Raw genomic sequence first — 18,352 nt, forward strand, 5'->3', positions numbered from 1 at the left:
CCATGATTCAGTCTAGTGAAGTCACAGGAAAGATTTTTAATATTCAAAACATTTGAAATTTCCTAATTCTGCAACATTCACCAAGAAAGTTTTATCTATAATTTTAATACAACTCCAAGCAGATAGAAAATTTCAAAAAATGTGTATAATAATTGCGAAATTTTATAAGAAAATGCTTGATTTCTTTAAATATTTTTATGTAATCAAGTCTTCTCATTGATTTTCATTAGGGCCATCAATAGCAGAGTGAATGAAATCACTGAACACTGATAGTTTGTTCTATATTCAAATCTTACCAAGTGGCTTGCCAAGTGGAATTTTCCACATTTTTTCACGTATCTAAGGCTATCCTCTTTTCATAGACCTTGACCAACACACCCCGTTGAATATTAACATAAGCATCACGGTTTAAGATGAACAACATTCTGCAATTTTACAGCATGAACATGTTTTGACGTCACCTCACAGATAGAAATCCAAAGGGCTTAAATCTGGGAAACGTGGTAGCCACTGGACTGTATCCAGTGGCGTAGTGTGGTGGGGGCGGCAGGGGCGGCCCGCCCCGGGCGGCACTTTAAGGGGGCGGCAAAATTTCACAATAAATAATAATAATACCTAAATAAGGGGGCGGCGAAATTTTCCTCCGCTCCGGGTGGCTGACACCCACGCTACGCCACTGACTGTATGCCATTAATTAATCAACCTTTAGGGAAACTCCTTAGAATTTATTATTCGAGACAATCTTTAGGTTTAAGTACATTCTCTGTCTCAGTAGTAAATTATCTGATATAAGCCAGGGGTTTAAGCAATGATTATGAAAGTGGAAGTCATGGGCGTCCCCAGAAAATTTACCAGGAGGGCAAAACTTCAGAAAAATAATTACATCAATAAATTTTTATTTAATTATTTAACTTTTGGAATTTTTTCACAAGTACATTATAGAATACAGTATTGCATCAAAGCGCCCATGGTCGAGGATGTAATGTTACATACCTCAATCACTTACGATTCTAATTTGTGGAATTTTTTTCGATCCCAGGGATAAGCATGTGACTCGTTTGTCCCCTCTACAACCGCCCATGCTGGGAGTACATCCCTTTTTCCCTCGTGGAAAAGTTTCAGCAGAGGTTCACTGGTAAAGGATAAGTCAGTGGAAATCATAAACCACTAAAACAGGAAAGGGGTCCGAGTTCTAGGGCTACATTGCAACTCAGAACATTAAAAAAAAAAGCTAGGCTACGTGATCAGACCCAGCCTCCCTGCTGTAGTGATCCTTAGTAACCACTGACTTACTCCTTTCCCCTTCACTACGGATATCATTAGTGGGTTAGGTGGAATGGTCCGAACATTAAGCTTTTGGCCCGTTTCAAATAAAATTGCAATTTCAGATAGAAGTTCTAACTAGGCCCGGAAGCGTGGAAACGTAAACTATAATCATTCTAACTCGATATTAAATTGACATAGAACTCGTTAAACTCCGGAAGAACAGGTTAACACCATTAGAAATTATTGGAAGTTCTACAGGATAGAACTGTTAAAACAATAATTACTGCAACTCACAACCATATAAAAAAAAGGCAGAAAATTGCTTGGAGCGAAAGTAATCAGAAACCATTAAAAAAATACAACTTATGTTGATCTTTAATTAACAAAAATATATAAATATCTTCACAAAACGAACAAAGTTGGAAAAAATCCATATTTTTGCTGAAAAATGTAATTATTTTCATTTAAATTTTTTACTATTGAATATGCTAATTGAATATTTAAAAAACTCAATTAAACAAATAAATAAAAATGGATACTGCAACTCACAACCATATAAAAAAAAGGCAGAAAATTGCTTGGAGCGAAAGTAATCAGAAACCATTAAAAAAATACAACTTATGTTGATCTTTAATTAACAAAAATATATAAATATCTTCACAAAACGAACAAAGTTGGAAAAAATCCATATTTTTGCTGAAAAATGTAATTATTTTCATTTAAATTTTTTACTATTGAATATGCTAATTGAATATTTAAAAAACTCAATTAAACAAATAAATAAAAATGAATTTAATTTTACAATTATTCATTTAAAAATACACAGTTTTTAATTTTTCATTAATTTAAAAAGTTTTAATTAAATAAAAATACACCGAACAAATTTTTTAAAAAAATCCCTTAATTTGGGAATAATTTTAAAATGATTACGAAGGAAATCGTGGATTTTGTATTTCAACTTATTATTAAATCGGCTGAAAATATGAACTATTTTCTTTATTTTTATTGTTCTTCAAACATTTAAAATATTAATTGAGCCTTGAATGGATTAACGAAAATAATAATTTTAAATAATAATAATAATAATAATAATAAAAGAATATTAAGCTTTCAAATAAAGGTTTATAAGTTGCCAGAACTTGATTCTTGATTTATCGATTCAAGTTTTAAAATGGGGTGGCCCTATATTTTAAACTTTCCTTTTTAATATCTTCTATTGTGAATTTTCTACTCTATCATTCCACATTGTATTGCATGTCGGCTTATGAAGGATTACTCTTACAGACTTCAACAATTGCGACGATATTCTTCTTCGTTCAGTTTAAATAAAAATGACAGAAATTCTGCAGTTACGATCAACGCCTCGCAATTACTGTTAATTTACAACACCATTTCAAGAGAAAAATTACAAATTAAACAGCAATAATTGCTGTTTTCTAAAGTCAAATCTTAATATTATAAATACATTATTTGCGTGTTTCTGTTTTTACTGTTTAATAAATTAATTTAAATTATAATTACTTATAATTATCATCCAATTTCTTCTTGAAAATACTTTTTTTCTTTCAAATGAAATGCATTTTAAATTCTAAACAACGCGGCATATCAAATTTACAAGTTAAAAATGAGGAAATAAAGTCAATTATGAGGTACCGTACATAATAATTTAAGTTAATTAAAAATAGTTTTTCAAGCAATTTTGTTACAGTAACAACGTTAACTGCTAATTTAATATGTAAAAACATATTTATATGCTTTTTACATATTAAAAATTAGCAATTAATTTGAAGTTATATATATATAACCTATTTTTTCTTCTAGTTTAACTGAATAAAATAAATGTCAAAAATCAAAAATGTTTTTTTTATTAATTTACGAATACATTGATAAAAAATCGTATAAAATAGTAAGTAAAAATTATATAGATAATTGAAAAATACTACAAGTAACTTAGTCTATATATATACAGTATATAATAGAATGTATACTGTCTGTCTGTATATATGATCTCAAATATACTTCTAAACCCTTTGACCAATCTGTACCAAATTTTTTAATAGTCACTGTCTAGGTCACTGCGGAAAATTCAGGCTATCATAAAATCTCTACATCCCTTATTTCGTCCTTATACATCCTAAAACCTTTGACCGACCCGGATCAAGTTTTTCTAGGATCCCGAGGAAACTATCGCTATTATAAAACTACGGCACTCCATTTCCCCTAATTTCTTTCCCTGAAATTTCCTGATAAAGATAATGGTAGGCTAAAATAACCAAACTTTTAATGCGGTTCTCCTTATTATAAGTACTTGTCGCCCGGGAAAACCTGTTAGATAATAATATAAAACGAAATTATGATTCTAAAAAATGCATCTTCAGACTTTAAAATGACTTAAATTATCGCTAAATATTGTTTACGTGTTAATTATTCCCATAAATAAAACAACATATTGTTATGTTAATGATGAGTGGAGCAGAAAACAGCTTAACAATTATTGTTTGAACAGAATCGCCACAAGTTTCCCGAAGAGAGAGGAGCACAAATAAATTGTGAAAAGCAATTTAAGAATCTGAAGTTTCTATAGTTAATTCCATGCATTTTAATTTCTTAATTTTAGTGAATTAAGGAATTATATTATAAACAAAATGTACCTTTCGTTATGGATTCATAGCGTGTATCGTAAGTGAACCAGTATAAACCTGTATCGGGTTGTACTGAATAATGATAAATTTTAACTACCTTTTGAGTTTAATCATTTTAATTATAATTAAACTAGTTCGTAATTACAATAAGGCTAATTCACACTAGTTTATAACTAGTATAAATTAATATTAGATCATAAGAAAAATTCAACAAATAATGAACATAAAATAGTAGAATGTAAGTATTAAAAATATAATTATATATTTTAGATATATCAAGTAAACATTTGACTTATTCGGTAATTTTATCTATTCTGCACTTTTATGTTATTCATTTACAGCCTAACTCGATATAGTTTCTAAATAGCGCCAATCGCGTAAATCGACATGAAACGGATCTTTTCCATAATATTAAATATTAGATTATAAGGATTATGGATAATATTGTGTGATAATATTGATCCTTAAATATTGAACCCTTCAGTGGCTGTGAATTTTGTGGTGTTTGATGGATTTGGTGACACTGTTATCACCAAATCACTGGGCCCAACACTAACACCTAAATAGGGGCCAGTTTCCTATAGAAAGTCCTCCCGGGAAGCATCACCCTCGGTAGATCGCCCAATTGTCGCATTGCAGTGAACAAATAAAACAAATATAGGACCTCGCGCTCTTACAGACCTCAGATAATGCGTAAATGTCTGTAAAGTCGGATTTATACATAAACTAAACAAGATATAACGCAGAGCCTCGCGATAGGAAGCGAGAGTTTAGGGCCTCACGCTTTTAAATTTATCATTATTCGTTGGAGGAGAAAGAGTTTCTTATACTTTATAGATTAGGATGACAACAGGCTTAATTTGATCTTAGTTAATTCAGAATTCTAATTAATTAGGATTGTAGACTTTGGACAAATCTATTGTGTCCCTAAGCTTTAAGAAACCCTTTCTCCCATCAAATAATAATAAATTTTAAAAGCATGAGATCTTGCATTAGACCGTCCTCTAACTGTCGACTATATTGTTATGATACGAGTTTTACATTATGCAATTTTAAACAAATAAAGAGCCTTCGTAAGTCACTGCTTGCCCACCTCCTATAATCTTTTATATTAGAATTTATATATAATTTGCATCTTTAATTAACAAAATTCTTAAAAAAAAAGAGGAATTTTAAACGATCTTCGAAACTTTAAAACCATAGTAAAAATAAACTTTAAGAAATTTTTTCGACTTTTATTTATGCCTCTATAATATAAATTTAATTGTTAAATTAATTAAAATATAATTTAAAAAATTAAGTAAACAGAATCAATAAAGTTTAGAAAAATAAATTAATTAATTACTTTGAGTAAACTTCATTTTAATTGGGCAATAGCACGCAGATGATCAACGAAACATGTTGCATTTTGTATAATCTTAATAGAAAATTAACAAGCATCGTAAAAGCAGGTTTGTAGAGCGAGAGGTCGTACAGCGGGGTTTGTAAAGAAATATGTCGTAAAGCGGAGCGTATTGATCTAAATATATAGTTAAGCATTAAAATGATTTTGAATTTCTCTACCAATTAAACTTAATTATTTATTTAGTTATTTTATAAAATAACTTTTAACAATGTTTTATTCATTTTCTTTAGCATATTATTTTATTATGAAAGATTTTAATTCGTAAAATTGTATGCAGATTTTAAAATTAAATCTCAATAAAAATACTTGATCAATATTTTAAAATAAAACATTTTACTTATAAGAAAAGTTAATAGTTATATAAATTTTGTAAAAAGTATTATATAATTTTAATATTTTTTGATATTAAATAATAATAAAGGAAGGAAAAATTATTGAGAAAAGTAAATTTGGTGTTAGAAGTGTTTTCTAATAACACTCTCGTAACGTTATTATAACTGTTTTTCGAAGAAAAAATAAAAAAATACCTAACTTATAAGTGGAAAATTAAAAGAAAAATAAAATAGAAGTAAAAAATTTAAAAAATAACCAAAAAATTTCTAAAAATTAAAAATGCTTTGTGTAAAAATTATTGAAAAGTAAAAATTCGAAGTAAATAATTTTTAAAAAAATGAAAAAATTGAAGTGAAAAATTAAAAAAATTTAAGTAAAGAAATTTATTTAAATGAAAAAATACTTAAGTGAAGAATTAAAAAAATGAAAAAATGGGATAAAAAAATTGGAAAAAGGAAAAGATTTAAAAAAATTAATCGGAACTTCATCACAAATAATCAATGTCACGGCATTGTATAAGGAGAAAATCTTCGGAATATTGGATCCAATTGATTCCTGATGAATAGTATTATATTAATTATAAAGCAGGTTAATGCTAGATACTATTATTATACTAAAGAAAAAAAAAACTACTACTCACTTTAAAATTTCCATGGAACAAATTTTACACTTTACTAATTTTAATGTATAAATATCAATTTATATCTCTGTACAAGATGATAATTCGTAAGTAGACTAGTTATGAATTACCAAGTAATTAAATATTCATTTACAAAGCAAATTGTTAAAATATATATGTATATAAAGCTGTTCACGTAATCTTGTTTTCTCTGTTTAAAACTGTTTTTAAAATAATAGAAAGAAGTAATTGTAGGCCTGATCCTTCTTTAAATATACGAGGTTCGTGTACTCGCGAAACGTGTACAAAAACGAAGTTTTCGAGGCAATTAGAATATTTGTATGATATAAAAAGTTTAATATTCACATTTCTTACACTGTTGTGTATTGTTTAATCTCATATTATTATATATAATCGAATATGTAATTATATAAATTGCAAATGAAATCGATATGATGCTCTTTCATCTTCATTTCTTCAGCTTCCTAATTTTCGATAGAAGATAACTAATACCTTTAATATAAGTAAACGAAATCACCCTTTTCCTGTCTCCATTACTTTCCTGTGTATGAAGAAAAATATAAAGTAGATAATCCGTTTAGCTTTAACGATTTATGGATGGCGTCAGAGCGACTGTACAAACATGGCGCCGAGACTCCATTTCATTCCATTACTTTAGTTTATTCTATTTTTTGGATTCTTTCGTTATAAGTTTTATAATCAAAGTTTTAAAATTTACGTATTTAAAAGTAGCGAAAGGTTTCATTACTGAAAGTTTGAAACTTCGAGTAAAACGGGAGGAAGCTGAAACTCATTAGCTAATTATAAGTACACAAAAGAAATTTTTTAATTTTAAATGCTTTATAAGATAAAAATTTTTAAAAGGATAATATTTTTATCGACTGATAGAAAATTTTAGCAATTATAACGGCTTTCGTTCGATATTAATGCATGGACCATAGTCGATACCCACCAAAATTATTGCTTAAACAGAAGCTTGTAACTGTCCATAAAAACTAATCAATAAAATAATAATTATTATTATTTAGATTTAAAACAGAATTAAGAATATTCAATTAGGAATTTGTCGAATCTAATGGGTGCCCATCAATGGCCGCTAAAACCACAATCAGTCGTGGATTCGCACCCGATCAACGGGATGCTCTCGTGGAGTTTCCCAAAGGAAGACGAGGAAACGTTGACCTGAACTTTGTGTGTTTTCATCCTGTTATTTATAACACGATTATAAAAATCTGAATTTAAATTATGCGAAGAAAGTTTAGATTCTTAAAACTATTGCTAGTTTAATTAAGAGTTTAAAAAAGAACTCACTCGTTTTACGATCGTATGAAATCGAAATACTCCAAGGAATTAATGAGTTGTATTCAAGACCATAAATTTTCGGTTGAATAGAAGCTTCATAAAAGAGCATTTTAGTAAGGCGTGGAATTTCGGTTTACTGGATCCAACGTAATCAACATGCTCATATTTAGCAAGCAAATTGAATTAAAATCTATTGATGTAACTTACATAAAAATCTTGAGAGATATTTTAAAAATTAATTTTAGTAATTATAACGTAATCTGTATACTTCATTATTAATACAAAATTGAAAGCAAAATTCACGTAGCATAATTGCGAATGATAACGTTTTGAAGTGTATTTTAAAGTTAATCCAGAGAGAAAATTAACTTAAAACATACATAATTTGTAGACGGACGTAAAAGATCATTTGACGCCTTCTTAATACGCCCTTCTCATACGAAGGAACATAAACACTAGCGAATCAACCTTTGTAAAATCTTCTCGCTCTTTTACGTGTCTTTTAAGTAAATTTTCGTCCTAGACTTTTATTTTTACATAACTTTTGCAAGATTCTAACACCAGAAGGGTCTTTCAAAGTAATTTCACGTATACGTAGGCGGAGAAAAGCATATAAAGATTGACTACACTACTGTTTAATTGTGTTTGTGTCTTTATACTTGTATACGTCTCCTTTGCTAATAATTAATTTATTTCTACTATTGTTCAATTGTTTCTGTGATTTTTACGTGTTCTTCCTCTACTGCTTAATCGCGTTTCTGTATCCTTTTATACGTGTTCACAAGAACACAATTAAACACTAGTGTAATTATTTTCATGTTCGTCTCAAATTGTGTATAATTTAAATATTTCAGCTTTAACAATATTAAAAAAAGGGAACTAATTAGTGTGAAACTAACTTTATAATTGCGTTCCCATGTAATTATTTCGACTTTTATCGACATTTTATTAATTACTCCACTTCTCTAATTTTAAATTAGCCTAACGCTTTATTTATTATCCAGGGGATTATAGTTAAATAGCGTTCATTTTACAAAATGAGAAAAATGTTTACATATTTCATTTCTAGAAGCGTTAATTTCTAATGAAATTTTGGAAAAAATAATCATGAAAATCAAACTGAATCAATTGATAAATAAGTAAATTCCAACATAATTCAAACGCGTGATTAATTTCATTTTGAGTTATATAAATGGACTTTAATGAGGCCTGCAAATTCCTCTTAAAATTCCATCCTTCTTCATCATTTGAAGCTACTTTTTTCGATAATTTTTTTAAAAATAAAATACCTCTCTTACTCGTATGATAATTATAACTGTTTAAATTAAAGTCAATTATCAAGGCCGAATTTGCACGCAAACTATAGTTTAACGACTCGCGCTACGAAGGGCCTCGCTTCATCCTTAAAAAGAAAAATATAATAGTCTATGTATTGTTCATTACTATTAAGTGGAAAGACCTCTAATATATTACAGTTTAGGGCTAGAACATGACTAAAATGTTCTTTATTATTCTATGGAAAGTCCTCGTATATTATAATAACTTATATAAGAGGCCCTTCTACAGAATAACGATGGATAGTACATATTAATTGTTTTAGGTCCCCGAGGAGTCTAAATTAAGCCCTGTTATTATTTAATCGTCTTACGAATTTTGCTTTGTTTTGTGTTTAAATTGGATTACAAAATTGACGAAACGAAATGCGCGTGCGATGCCACGAAAAATCAAGATATATGACATCACTATACTAGATATTATGGGCAATTTATGAGACTTACCTGAAATCTTTTTCCATATAAAGAGAATAGACACTTTGACTATCCACATCGTGCTTATTTTGATTATGGATAATGTCAACCGAATCTGTAGATTGGTCTGTGAATCCTCCGATTTTTGACGATTCTGTAGTTGGACTTGCAACAGCAGTTTCGGTTTCCTCATCTAATTTGTTCTCTTCGGGAAGGTGAAGTGGCTTGGATGCTGGCAGGGGTGGAGAGCAAGGATAATCGGTTAAGCTGGCAGATAATGAACTCTTGGCACTGTCGTCTATGTAACGTATGTCTTTTAGTTTTGATTCTAGATTTGTTTCCGTTTCTTTGGGTTGGCAGTGAGGATTAAAAGTGACAGTGGTTCGACCGAGTTTTTCCGAAGCGGTGCGCCTCGATGGCAATACGAATTGCAAACAGGTGGGTTCGACGCACGAGTCGGATTTCGGGCGATCCTTCCTGGATAGATAAGGTAAACCTGACACACTCGGAGTGGACGAAGAGGGCCAACTGTCGAGTGATGTCCGGCTGCCTGAAGTGTACTTTTCTTCAAAATGGCGAATTGCTTCAGCAGTGACGGCTTCCCAACCGTCTAGGTATGGATCGGATGCGTCACGTTCCATTTGGCACATGACGTATTCAAGATAAGGCCGCGCGTAAGGCGGCATCGGGGATTTAATTAGGCGGCATCGGGGCCGCGCGTGGGGAGAATGGATGAGTGAATGGAATTCTCATGTTCCGCTTAACAAAGCAACGAAGACGAGACGCTAATCGTTCCATGTCACACTGTAAAAGGCCTCGTGGTCACTGGCACCCTGCAATAAGAAAAGATGGACACTTGTTGAGTACGGCATAAAGCGGTTTCCTAGGTAACAAGACTGGATGAGTTGTCATGGTAACGGTCATGCCAGAGGTGACAAACAACACTGGCGTCACTGTGGGGCAATAATAATCTCGTCTCCTTACCCTCTTTAATATTCTCGTACGAACTTTTAAAATATTAATGAAGATTACGAAACTATTCATTACGTAAATACGCTAATAAAAAATAAATTTATTGCTAATATCTTAAAAGTTACCATATGTTTACTTCAGATTATGTTTAAAATGCATTTTTCAAACTTTTTAATTAATATTTTAAAAAACAAAAATAATCCAGAATTAAAGGAGATTAGATAAAAAATCAAAAATACTTTTTTTGTTTATTTCTCTTAAATAGGATAACAGGTATGCGTAATCAGTCATATTTTTACTCTTAAAATGTAACCCAAATGTCAGTGAACCGAGATGTTAAAAGGTTTGATAACTCGATTAACTAACTTTTCAATTACCCTGTGTATGTAATACACATAACTGATTATGTATAAACTGTATATGTGTACAATCTACGCATCTATGTACTAAATATAATTATTCAAATCGTAAAAAATTATTAAAATTTTCTTTCAAGAAGAAAAAAAAATAAAGATAATTAAAAAACTTCTCATTAATTTCTTCAACTGTTTGACGAGGAAGAATGACTTCTATTAAAATTATAAGTATTCAAAAAATGTTTGGAAGTCGAAGTTATTTGAAGAAGAAAAAAAATCAATTGAAATAAGTAAAAGGGAGTTGGATTTAAAGGTCAAACGAGTCGAATTTCATATGAAAACTCTTCAGGGACAAATTCTTATTCGTATTTTTTTAATTATTTTATTATTTTTCCTTAATATATATGCATATAATTATCTAGTTTTTTTACATATAAAGTATACATGTACAGTACATGTAAATTTATAAAATAATAATACGTGTCAGTAACTCGATTAACTGACGTATTATTTTACAAATTTAATTTGTTTTCAGGAATAAAAATAATTGTTTTTTAAAATTAACATTAAAATATAAATATTTTTAAGAATTTCAAATATAATAATAAGAAAGAGATATAAAATACATTATTAACATTAATACAGCTTTACATTCCAAGAAAGAAATTATGCAAAATACAATGAATAATTTTCAAATACGGATATAAAATAATTAAATTGCGCTAAATAAAAGTAATTAAATATGAATTAGTAAAAAATTACATTTTGTAAACTTATTATTTAATTATTATCTTCAGTTTTTAATAAACAAATACACCAAATGTTCGTAATTAAGGATATTTATACATATTTGCAGTCTAAATAGAACCAAATTTGGTGTGGTGACATTTCAACATATGCGTAAGACATTTCCAAAAAAGAAAAAATTAGTACTAAAACTCGCCACCATGGCACTTTTGGCGCTTTGCATCTTAGTCCGTGTGATTTTGGTTGTGGGGACACTTAAAAAGTGTTGTTTATGGAAGGGACGTTTCCAAGAGACTTGGTAGGTTTTAAAAACAGTATCACCCTGCACGTGAGAAGCATCGAAGAAGATTAAGTCACCCTCAGAATGGGGTGAGCAGTATTCCCTAAATTGCTTTGACCTCTGTATAGTGCGCATGTCTTGTATAAATAAAATTTTCGTTGCTTACAATGCCAAAAGTGCCACAGTGGCGAGTTTTGATACTAATTTTTTATTTATGTAAATGTCTTCCCCACGCCCTTAAATATAACAGATTTGGTTTCAAACATCACTCTACACAGTTTTGAATAAGTGTATTTTAATTCTTTTAACTTTTTTCCGTCCTGGAGCCTTTCTGGTAAGCCCAATAAAGGGTGCGGCCAGGCCCACAATGTGGCTGCCAAGTGATGAGGGAAAGAGTCAATCACCCGGTATCAATTTTAAAAAACTTTAAATACCGTACTAAATTGTAATAAAAATTTTAATGGATATTATTTTTATTATATTATCTTAAAATCTGGTTAAAATTACTATGAAATGAATGTTATAAAATACCAAAATTGAAAAATTAATTTTATTAACTTAATATTTAATGTATGCATGTTTTTAACTTTAAAATATATTTGAAATTAAAAAAAACAGTTAAAATAAGTTCTTAAATTATAATTATTTTATTAATTTAATAGACTAAAAGACTGCTATATAAATTATTTAATTATTATAAATGTGCATTCAACATTTATATCAATTTATTAATATTTATAACTATTCAAAATTTATTATCGAAATTCGAATTTGTTTTCGTTTTTAATTAACTTAAAATAAAATTATAATTTAATAAACGTTGCCATGACATTCCATTATAGTTATTACATGATTACTAAATTTACAAGGTAATTTTTTTTAGTCAATTTGTTTAATGGAATACTTAAAATTTATTAAAGTATTTTCCTTTGTTTTTAATTATTTTTGCTGTTTTCGAGATATTTTATTTGTTCATTTAATAAATAATAAATATAATAATTAAATATTAATCAATAAAATGTAACATTTAGAATATTTTTAAATCTTGAATTAATTGCGAGGTTGAGGCCGAACGAAGTTTTAAACGCGAAAACGTGTACGTCGGACGTTCGGCGCCGCTTTCCCGTAAGTGTAGAAGTTTGACAATAGCGTTTAGAATGTCGAGTATGATTCCACTGGCTTTCCAAACGCCATTGTCAAACTTCTAGGCTTACGGGAAAGCGGCGCCGAACGTCCGACGTACACGTTTTCGCGTTTAAAACTTTGGCCTCAACCTCGCTAGTGTCTTAATATTGTATTTGAACTTTTTATCATCTTTGCCTATAAATCAGATGAGCAGAAAATCAATAAAATAATGATTTCTATAAACTTTTACATGATAAATAGTTTAAATTTAATAATTCGATAGCCGAGTGGCTAAAGTGGTTAAGGGATCAACTTACAATTTGGGGGACCCGAAATCGAATTCCGGAGAGCAACTCAGTAATTATATGTCCCTCTTACCACGCGATCGCCCTCATTGTGGGCTCCCACTATTGGTACTAAACACTATCACCAACAGATTGGGCACATGCAGTCTTCTGAATCTTCTTCACGTATCTAACGTTTAAATGGGGGGACCAGTTTTACAAAGAAAACCCTCTCTGGAGGTTCCTTCCTTGGCAGATAGCCTATGTACTGCGTTGCACACATTCCATCAAGCCAATCTAATCTTCCATTATGGGTCTGGCCAACGATGGGTATTAATTAAAAAAGCGCTTTTAGTGTCCACTGAGCGGAAAGCGTTAAAAATAAAAAAATAAATAATTCGAAGACTAGTAACTAAATATATTTAATTTAATTTATTTCAATTAAAAATACAAACTTAGAAATGAAAAATTCGATTAGCTTATTATAATTGTATAGCATGCACTACATAATTACGGTATCTTTTACAATACATACATTACACAATATAGTAAACTAGCTGCATGAACACGGCGTTACTCGGACTTTTAAGGAAGAGATGGATTGGTGAGGTTGAGTTTTTTTTTTTTTTTAACTCTTTCCGCCCTGTGGGCACTAAGAGGGCCTCTTTTAGAAGGCCCATTATGGGTTCAGCCAGGCCCACAATGAGACGACCGGGTGGTGAGGGACGGGGCCCGACATATCCGAACGGACCACCCCCCGAAAAATTCCTGGGGATTTTCGACCCGTTCGGATTCGATCCCGGGTCCCCCAGAGCGGTAGGCTGCCACCTTGACCGCTCGGCCATCCGGCCGTCGGTGAGGTTAAGTTGGGAGAGGATGATCAATGGTCTTACAAGTTAGTAACTAAAATGTACATTTATGACCTCAACATTTACAATAAGAAAAATGCAAAACACAAATAAATTGTTCGGGTTAACCAAGATCATGTTTGCCTCGTAAACTTAACATTGTACCTTTTCCACTTCGCCACGCCTGAACCATTGCACGTTTCTCAAATATCTCTTCAGCGGCATCATCTACAGGATAAAAGCTTTAATTTGATACCTGAACCGTATTTTTAGCCCCAGCCGTTTATTCAAACTAAGTCGTACAAATTGAAAACCCTCTTTCAATTAATTAATATATAGATACTACAAAGAGATATTCCCGAATCGTCCGCGTAAATATTAAAAATGAAAAATTGTTAAGTAAAAATACAGTACGTCCCGATTTACGAGGCAAAATACTGGATACAAGCACCAACTGGTATTAATGAGAAGAAAATATTCTAATTACGAGTGAGACAAGATTGAAAATCCCGCACACTCAGATTAGACCGCTTACGAATTCAATCTCCATTTTATTTCTTCAGCCCGCCAGTGGCTAAGTGGAAAAACCATTAAATACTGCAGTGAGCCGTGGTTTTTCGCGTCGCCAACGGACTGGCCGCGTGGAGTTTCCTCCTAGGAGATATCCCGTAGCAGATCGCCACGTGTTGCGTTGCCGTATATCATCAAAACCAAACCAATTATTTTCTTTTATTTTCATTGTGTATTAGGTGAATAGTTTAATCAAAAATTTTATTTTATTTATTTCATTTACAATCATTGGTTAATAGACACACAGGTGTTTTGTACCACTTTAATATTATTTGGAAAACATGAATAGGATGACTTAGGTTATGCCGGAATGAGATACAAATTTTAATCAAAAGAAATGAAGGAAAAACATCCCGATTTACGAGATATTTTTTCGAACGAGATATGATCATAAATAAATCAAAATTTTACTGTGTTTGGTCTTTGAGAGAATTTACAAAAATACGAAATTTACATCCGAAAATCATAATTTGTTCCGATTTAAATCGTTCCATTAAGAGAATGGACCCTTTTAGGGATCCGTAAAACGGGAATAATATTATTTGTGCAGTTTATTTTTAAAAATGCATTACTTTACATTTGATATTAATTAAACAATAATCCGAAATTACTTATTGCAAAGGAAATCCTTAAAAATTATTATCCATTATTTTCAAATACTTCGCATTTTCTCTTCTTTCACTTAACGTGCTCACCAGAGTTTGAGTTGATAATATTCTAACAATAGATTATTGTATTTTTAATAATATAATTATTTTTTATAATGCTTTAAATTGAGGGTTCTCTGAGATGACTTGTATTTTGCAGTATTTATATATCTTCAAGAGAAATTAAATCTAACATTTTGTTAAAGAAAAAGCTTAATCAATTTTCAGCATAAAGAAATATTTCAAAGCATTTTTTCATATAACTCTAACAATAGGTTCAATACATAAATGCATATATTCAAAACACGTCTCTCTTTTCGAATCGACAAAGAAAACTGATTTCCTGAAAATATGAAAGGAAAAAAGACATAATGGCTACCGGCTATGGCTTGTTATGGGCTAAGCCCCTTTTGGAAATTTGTTTTTCAAATTGTATATTTTCTAACAGTTTTTCGAAAGATTATTCCAAATACAAAAACGAAAAAAAAAGAAAGAATATACAAAATGAAAACTGATTCGAACTAAATTCTCGAAATAATATAAAAACTTCTGAAACATAAAGAAAGCATACGTTATGAAGCCCGAATGTATTAAAACAAAAGACATTAAAAATTATATTGTCGAACCGCCTATAACGGCCACCTCTAAACAACGACGACCTCTAAGCAACGACCATTTTTACTGAAACATTTTCGAACAAAATGTGTATAGAAAATAACCTCCAACCTTCGACTTCTGTTTAGAATTTTTATGTTCTCGTCAAAGACCGTTGTTCAGAGGTGTGGCTGGTTTGATTTGATGGAATATAATAAAGCAACACGTAGACGATTTGCCAAGAAGGTATGCCTCCCGAGAGGGCTTTCTATGGAAAACTAACATCTACTGTTTTCTCGGTCCTGTTATATATAATTGAGGGAAAGTATAGCAATTAGTCGACTTTCCTAAAATTTTTACATTTTTGAACTCATAAATGCAAAAAGGTTCGGAGTTTTTTTTTCTGTATTTATGAATGTTAGTGTGTGGGGGCACGATTTTGTTCACCCTCTTTGAAGCTTAATAACGCCTGTGTTTTTTATCGAAAATTTCTGAAATTTTACAGTGCGATTTGAGTGTTAGGGGTGTGGTTGCTATTTAATTTTAGTGGTTAAAGATCAAGGAGATAAGTAAATAAAGAGATGTCATGTATCTCGAATGGGTTCGGATTTAAAGATGATTTTACTCGTTATTAGCATTTACAATTCTTTTTATAAAAGTCATCCCTGAAAATTAAGCATTTTGTCCTTTTATAATAATTAAAAATATAAAAAGTTTTTGAATAAAATATCGTAACATACGGCGCCGCACTTAGTTTTAAATGTCCCCGGGAAAGTTAAGCAACTCGTTGCTGAATTTTTTTTTTTTTTTTTTTTTTTTTTGTGTGTGTGTGTGTGTTGTAGACATGTGAAGAAAACCCGGAAAACCTATGGCAGATTTGCCACTCACAACGGTGTGACGCGCAAACCCGCGACCGACTACAAATGTTCTGTGGTTTCACAGAGGTTTGATGACTGTATTAGAGTTACCAGTGGCCAAGCGGTTCCATTCCCTGAACACTGGTCGTGTGTTCGCGTCTCGGCAGGACGGGATGGCTACGTGGAGTTTTCTGGGTTTCCTCCACGTCTCTAACATCTAAATAGGGGCCAGTTACCCTTAAAAGACCTCCCGGAAAGCATTTTCCCCGGTAATTTCGTAATCGAGCAAAAAGCGTAGGCCAGCTTTTCGGAGGATAAATGACTACTTAATGACATCCATATTAACCCCGATACAAGAGAGACAGGTTTGACTGTATTATAGGTATTAAATAATACAATTTGACAAAATAATAAAGATTTTTTCTTTAATGTGCAATAAGTACAACGGAATTTGTAACAAATAATTTTGTAACCCCATAAATGTGAGGTTTTAATAAATTTCATCCTTTTTATATCAGAAAGACAGGTCCAGACTAAATGATCCCGTGAAGGTCCTGGTAAAATCAATATATTTTAACTGATCTAAAATTCTATCCACCAATAATAAAACTATAAAAACCGAAAGAAATTAATTCAGAGAAAGGAATTCTTTATTTTCTCCACTACATTTTAAAAACTTATTCGATACGGAATACTTATTTTAAACAATTTTGAACAATCTTTTCTTTCGTTTCCTAATCGAAATTTCGATTTCTGTATGGTTAACTTTAATCATCCACCAGAAAACAATAAATATGTCAACATCTGTGTTGTTATTTGATAAAAATAAGTTTCTAGAAATTTAAAAATAAAAATATCCTACCATTTAATGGTGTCAGTTTGAGTAATCAGATTTTAAAATATTTTAAGACTTCTTAGTGAAGAAAATGACTGTTTTTAAGATATAAAAAACAAATTTTCTATGTATTTTTTTTATGTGTTTTTATGATTTTTGCAAGTCAACATTTCGACAACCAAATGTGCGAGGATGTTAAGGCGTACTTTTTCCTCTTTGCAACCACAGAAATTTTTTTTGGGCGATTTGTTCGGATACATCGGACTCCTTCCTTCATTTCCATTGTGGACCTAGCCGAACTCATAATAGGTGTGAAAAACAAGCTCTCTAACCACCGCTAATATAATATTAATATAAGTATTTTCAATTAAAATCATTGCTGTATAACTCAATAGATAATACAGTAGTGCCACTTAGTGCTCTGTGAAAGAACGGCTTGGAGGTTTAGTGGGGCCTTGGGGAAAGTTATTAGTGTATTAGTAAAACTTCAAAATATTTGATAAAAATATTTTTAATCAAGTTTTTTTTTTTAGAAATTTGAAACTCTGCGCTCTTCTGCGCACGGACCGCGATCTTAGACCCGAAAAACTAAGCCTGCGCTGCACTGTGGGCTAAGAGGGTCTTATTTCATCTAATCGTGAATTCTAGCAGGTCTACAATGGAAATTACCGGGAGATAAGGAACGGAGCCCGACATATCTAAAATTTACCACTCATGAAAAATTGCTAGCGAATTGCTCTTCCCGATTTGATCCTAGATTCCCTAGAACGGTAGACATGACACTTCCACTCTAGAAGACCCATATAAAAATTAAACGATTATTATTAAAATTATTTGACTTTACTTAAAGGATTGTCCATAAATTATGTAACTCTATTTTTATACTTTTCAACCTTGCCAT

At 30.9% G+C, this 18,352-nt stretch overlaps 1 protein-coding gene across 1 annotated transcript in view; it reads right to left on the reverse strand.

Annotated features, from left to right (window-relative positions):
- LOC136989938 (transmembrane protein 117-like) overlaps positions 1-18,352 on the reverse strand; it is a 90,187-nt gene that overhangs the window by 19,038 nt on the left and 52,797 nt on the right. The window contains exon 2 of the mRNA XM_067288246.1: positions 9,367-10,169. Within this exon, the coding sequence (XP_067144347.1) occupies positions 9,367-10,022 (656 nt within the window). The 5' untranslated portion in view covers positions 10,023-10,169. The remainder of the gene's footprint in view (positions 1-9,366; positions 10,170-18,352) is intronic.

The sequence above is a fragment of the Centruroides vittatus genome, unplaced genomic scaffold (assembly GCF_030686945.1).
Source record: "Centruroides vittatus isolate TY-2023 unplaced genomic scaffold, ASM3068694v2 scaffold_769, whole genome shotgun sequence".
Classification (NCBI taxonomy): domain Eukaryota; kingdom Metazoa; phylum Arthropoda; class Arachnida; order Scorpiones; family Buthidae; genus Centruroides; species Centruroides vittatus.